At 37.9% G+C, this 6190-nt stretch overlaps 1 protein-coding gene across 1 annotated transcript; it reads left to right on the top strand.

Moving 5' to 3' along the window:
- The first annotated feature begins 4650 nt into the window (after positions 1-4650).
- LOC139439411 (olfactory receptor 1J4-like) lies at positions 4651-5589 on the top strand. Its single transcript, XM_071216555.1, has one exon. The coding sequence runs from the start codon at positions 4651-4653 to the stop codon at positions 5587-5589; it is 939 nt and encodes a 312-aa protein (XP_071072656.1).
- The last annotated feature ends 601 nt before the right edge of the window (positions 5590-6190 follow it).

Below are 6190 nucleotides of genomic sequence, written 5' to 3'. Positions count from 1 at the left end.
TCTTTCAGGAGTTAATTCTTAGGCAATATATAATACTAAGCTAAGTTTCCATTTTACAAGAAAAGGTTCATAAGTACAATCATCAATACCAAGGGCCTGGCATAATGGTCTGTCATCCTTTGCTAAGCCCTGCCCAGGTACTCAGGGGATTCTTGTCACTCTATTAGGAAATGTAGGAGGACTTTGAAGGATGGGAATTCAATATTCTTTTGGTTATTGTGTGGGACCCACCAAGACATGAGCACTTGAACATATTCATATGCCACAGAGGCATGCCCCAGGTCACCCCTCTCCGCACTTTTCCCCATTACCAACACCCTACACCAGTGATCCTCCCCTGCCACAGTTGTGACCGTTCGCAATCCAAAAGTGAGGGGAGAACTTTGAGGAGAATTCTGAGAAAATGACCATTTTCTGGAGAGTAAGAAGAAACTGGGCATTATCCAGCCAATGGAAGTGCTGATTAATGTATATGAAACAAATATGTAAAGGTGCATTGACTGACCTACTGAATTTGGAATCACATAATGTTTTATTTTGTGGAGACAACTTAGATCTTTTAGGTCATATTAAGTTGTAAATGATTCATTAATCAATTAATTCAGTCATCCATATAATAGCAATGATATATCAATATGTTAATTATAATTATCTTTAATTAGATGATTCAAGTATAACAATGGAACATTTATTATATGCTTTTTATGTGTTATACTCTTTTAATTTTAATTACTTCATGATGATAATAATTATTATATGCACTTTACAGCTGATGAAAGAAGTCTAGAAGTTGCTTTACTTGCTCAAAGCCAACAATTACTGACTGGTATAGCCTAATCCAGTTGTATCTGAGTACTGAACCCCTGGGTTCCATCTCCTCATTCTACCATATCTAAGAAAAGGCAACCCTCATACCCTGTAGGATGTCCCATGTAGAGAAGAAACTTGCAATATGTGAAGTTAAAGCAAGATTTATGCTTTCATGGTGACAAGAATAAATGATGTGGGAATTTGCAACAGTCAGACCTTTCTATATCAGGACCACAGTGTGCTGCTGGGAAAGGTTGACTGAGTGCTTTGGCTTCATCAGTCTGAAGGACTAAACCACTCCTAATTCCCAGCTGGAATTATAAGCAGACAGAAAGGAACTCATCATGTCCCTTATATCTGTGTCTCTAGTACCCCAATCCCACTAGTCCCTGCAAAGGCTTGTCCCCAAGGTCTGATAGAAAATTGGAGGCAATTAGTCTAATTTGATCCATTCCTTAAACAGGAGCTTAGGGATATTTTCTGAGTCCTCCCCATGGTTGGTAAAATGTTATCCTCCTGCCTATTTCTCTGGAGATCAAAGACATAGAAAGCTCTAGAGTTTGTGGATATAAAATATTCCTCTTATTCCTACATTACTGGTGTCCTCAAAAGAAAGTAAGAACTCTTGAAACTGGATCAGAAAGTACTGAACTCACCAAAGACTGGCTTAGGTAAGGGTGAGCTGGAAATCCTTCACTAGGCTAGTTGTGTCTCTGCCTGACTGTAGGTCTGCATGTATATTTCCAGTGGGTATGCGTGGTAATTCTTTACATGTGAAATGTAGATATATGTATGTTTCCTTTGTCAATTTTATCCAAGATGAGGGTATATGTTTGTGACCAAGTGTATTGTTTATTGCTTGAATGTGAAGAGGGAAGTGTGTTTAACTGATGTTTTTCTATATGATTTTTTGTGCAATGTATGTGACCTATGTGTTTTTTTTTTTGCTTTGAATCTGTGCCTGCATGCATGAATCTAGACTCAGAGTATGAGTTACATATATTATGTATGATTTGAATGTGTATTTGGGTGTTTTAGGTTGGTGTTGAGATTCTACAGTTATTAGAGTTTGTATGTGTTTGGTTTGTGTATAGTGATTGTGTTCAATCTTATGAATTATTAAGAGTTGCAGTTATATGATGTGCCAGAAACTGAACCACACAGTTACTGTCTTTTTCTTAGGATTGATATAGATCAAATGTGGTTAAGAGTCCCCAATCATCAATTTAAGTGTGTGTGTGTGTGTGTATTTCATGATTGTGCTTTAGGAAGTTCTGGCTGGCCATTCTGAACTCAAATATTTCCTTTCCTGTTTCTCAAATTCAAGTGCATTTCCACCACTGGGGAGGGAACATGTTTTGGTGAATAAGAGCTCAGTGTCCTCAGTAAGTCAACCTTGGGCCCAGCCCTTCTTCTGGCCCTTACATTTCTTTATATCCTTGGGAAGTGACTCTCAGCTCTTGAGATTCTGTTTTCTCGCTGGTAAATAAAGGGTAAATGTGCCTACTACATAATGTTATTTTGAAGATTAAATGAGGGAACACATATCGTTTATTCAACACAAATGTTTTTTGTGTAACTGGTTCTCAGTAAAGAAGAAGTATTTTTATTGTCTTTCTCTAAATCCAGTGTGTTGTCATGGAGTTTCCTTATTTCACTTAATCTGGGGATGATTATATTCAAATCAGAGCAATAAGCCCATCCAAAGTGTCCCTTTCATACCTCAAGGTGACAGCGTAACCTCCTGTCTGCACCTCCTCAGAGCAACAACCCAGCTACATTCTTCATGCAAGGTCCTGCCTGAATCAAGGTTCCTGGCTGGTTCATCCCTTGTGATTTTTCTCTGAGATCCCTGAGCTTGTGGTGCAGGCTGACATAGCATATGTCAGAGAACAACTGCACCTAAGCATATCAGGTCTGTGTCCTTCTGGTGCCATGAACTGATACAACCAATGCCTCTGAGCAATTATGTGGCCCTTTATGGGGTTTGATGTCATGTTCCTATATTTGAGGGAGAATGTTAGTCTTTATTCTCTCTTCAGGGCTATATGTTTGGTAATTCTTACCTAGCTTAACTTCCCAGTCCAAAAAACCTTAGATTTGGATTCCAATATTAAACATCTGAACCACCTTATTTATTTATATTATTTTATTTTTAAAGAATTTTAGATTACATAAATGATTCATTGAAAATACAGGGGGATTCCCATATACCCCACCCCTTTCTCCTTCCACACTGATCCCCATTAACATCTTTCATTAGTGTGGTATATTTGTTATTATTGATGAACACATATTGAAGCATTGCTACTAACCGTGGTCAACAGTTTATATTATAGGATATGCTAGGCACTGCACATTTTTACAGGTTTTGACAAAATGTGTAATGGACCGTAGTCATCATTGCAATGTCATTTAGAATAATAGAAGTGTTTCCAAAATGCCACAACTTACACCCATTTTTCCTTCTCCCTCCTCTCAAAACCGCTGGTGAGCACTACCTTTATATCAATATTATAAGATCTTCCATTGCCAGAATAATAATACATCTACTTTACTCCATATTTTTTTCCCCCTTACATTTGTTCATTCCTCAATCTTGAAGATTTTAGGATGGTGATGCCCACTCTGTTTCTGATTGAGAGGGGAGTAAGATCCCATGGGGCAGATGGATGGAACTGTCATGCATGCAAGTGTACATACTCTCTGTTTTTTGGGATGGGCATTATCCATCATCAGTCATTTTTAATTGTCCTGGGCAAGTCCAATGAAAGGAGAGTAGGTGTTGCAACACTGCTGAAATTCGGGTGAGCCACCTTCTTTAAGTCATTTATTTCTTTGGCCTGAGTTGTCATATTCAGAAAATGAAGGATGTAATATATGCCTTGTATACCATAGTCTCTAAATAACTATGTTTTGTTCGAAGAGAAGTTAAATTATGAGAAAACTCTCTGTAAATTGTATGATATATAGAGATGAGTGATAAAATTTTCTAACCAGGTAGCTAAGGACATTTTGCACAAAGGTAATGACATAACACGGTGTGTCTGTTTATTCTAAGTAACGAGAGGTGTGATTTCTACGAAGAGTAGTCTAGAGCATGGGTTTGGTCAGATAGACTTATATTGTAATTCCATCTGTTGTATGTATGAACTATGTACCTTTGCATCCTAAATAACACATGTTTTCACTTTCTCATACCTAAAATGAGTATAATAATATCTACTTATTAGGGCTACAGAGAGTACTTCATTAGAATTAAAATCCTTGGTTGGCATATTGCTTAGCATAGCATATTTTAAGGATAAGTATTTGGCATCATTATTAATGTTGATTTGTTAATGTGCCTGGACAATTCAGTTACAGAGAATTTTAAATGGCTCTGATCATCTAGGACACAACCAATTTCATTGTAAATCTGTGACCAATGTTAGTAATTCTGGTCCAGCTCAGAGAGTTATACAACCCTTTCACATGGTGCCCAATTAACATTTTAGCCATAGTAAAGTACTGAGGTTTGAATTTGATCTGCTATAAAAATTTAAATTTCTTGAATGTAGAGGCTTTGCATTTCTTGTCCACTACTATATATATTAAGTACTTAATATAGTACCTGGGATTTTTTTTTTTTTTGCAAATAACTCTTGATTATTGTGAGAGATTGATAAATCATGGGAGCCAGAATGGGCAGAAAGTTGTGAGAAATGAACAGAAATATAACTAAAAATTAATAATTTTCATACTAAAAGGACATGACCATAATGTTATGGCCATGTTCATTATTCCCAGGTGTCTGACCTTTTTCACTTTCCTTAGTTTCAGCATAGGCAAAAGAGCAGCATGGAGAGGGAGAACCAGAGTAGTGTGTCTGAATTCCTCCTCCTGGGACTCCCCATCCGGCCAGAGCAGCGGAGCATGTTCTTTGCCCTCTTCCTGGGCATGTACCTCACCACGGTGCTGGGGAACCTGCTCATCATCCTGCTCATCAGGCTGGACTCTCGCCTCCACACCCCCATGTACTTCTTCCTCAGCCACTTGGCCATCACTGATGTCTCTTTTTCATCTGTCACTGTCCCAAAGATGTTGATGGACATTCAGACTAATCACAAATCCATCCCATATGCAGGGTGCATTTCCCAGATGTATTTTTACATATTATTTGCTTCTGTTGACAGTTTTCTTCTTGCAGCAATGGCCTATGACAGGTATGTGGCCATATGTCACCCTCTGCACTATACCACCATCATGAGGGCGGAGCTGTGTGTCTTGTTGGTGGCTGGGTCCTGGTTTTTTTCTTGTGCCCATGCACTTTTGCACACTGTCTTTTTGGCCCAACTGTCATTCTGTGCTGACAACACCATCACCCACTTCTTCTGTGCTCTCACAGCTCTCCTGAAGCTGGCCTGCTCCGATACCTCCCTCAATGAACTAATCATCTTCAGCGAGGGGGGAATGCTTTTCATCCTCTCTTTGTGTAGTATCTTGGGCTCTTATATTCTCATTGGGACCACTGTCCTGAAGGTCCCCTCCACCAAGAGATTCTTCAAAACTCTTTCTACCTGTGGCTCCCATCTCTTTGTGGTGTCTTTATACTATGGGACACTTGCAGGTGTGTACTTTTTCTCCTCATCAGTCAACTCCAATGACAAGGACATAATTGCTTCTGTGATGTACACAATAATTACCCCCATGTTGAATCCCTTCATATACAGTTTGCGGAATAGAGATATGAAACAAGCTCTGAGAATACTTGCCAATAGAGCTAGCTTCTTTAAGTGAAAATTACTCAATTCTGTTTGTTTGTTGTTGTTGTTTTCTTCAGTCATGAGCATGATCAGATATATCTCCTTTAAATAATGTGAAATTGACAATTCTATATAACTTTAAGAGAATGTATATTCTCTTGCTGGGTACATTGTTCTTAATATGTCACCTATGTCAAGTTTGTTACTTGGGCTGTTAGATACCTTTTATTCTTATTTAATTTTTGTCTTCTTGTTCTATCTCTCAGATAAGATTCATTTGTTCAATATCTCCCATTATGATTGTGAATTTTTCTATTTCTTCTTTTAAATGTCAGTTTTTTAAATATTTTGAAACTGTGTTATTGAAGACCAATTTAGTATTGCGAAGTATTACTGTTAGGCTTCTTTATGCAGTGATATGCTGAACCTGGCTTGCTTCATCTTGCAAACTGCATCTACACAACTCTTTACAACTTCAGATTCAATGACATCATGTTGGTTGATTTAAATTTGCCATAGTAGTTCTGATAGGTGGGTTTGTGCACCCCAGAAAAAAATATTCTTAATATTAATTCATTATTGTGGATGTGAACCCATTGTAAATAGTACCTTTTAAAGATGTTATTTTTGGTTGG

Source organism: Dasypus novemcinctus, chromosome 8 (genome assembly GCF_030445035.2).
Source record: "Dasypus novemcinctus isolate mDasNov1 chromosome 8, mDasNov1.1.hap2, whole genome shotgun sequence".
Taxonomy (NCBI): domain Eukaryota; kingdom Metazoa; phylum Chordata; class Mammalia; order Cingulata; family Dasypodidae; genus Dasypus; species Dasypus novemcinctus.
This window is presented reverse-complemented; position numbering and strand designations above follow the sequence as displayed.

Coding starts and splice junctions, on each gene's coding strand:
- LOC139439411 (XM_071216555.1), top strand. CDS start 4,651: ATGGAGAGGGAGAACCAGAGTAGTGTGTCTGAATTCCTCCTCCTGGGA.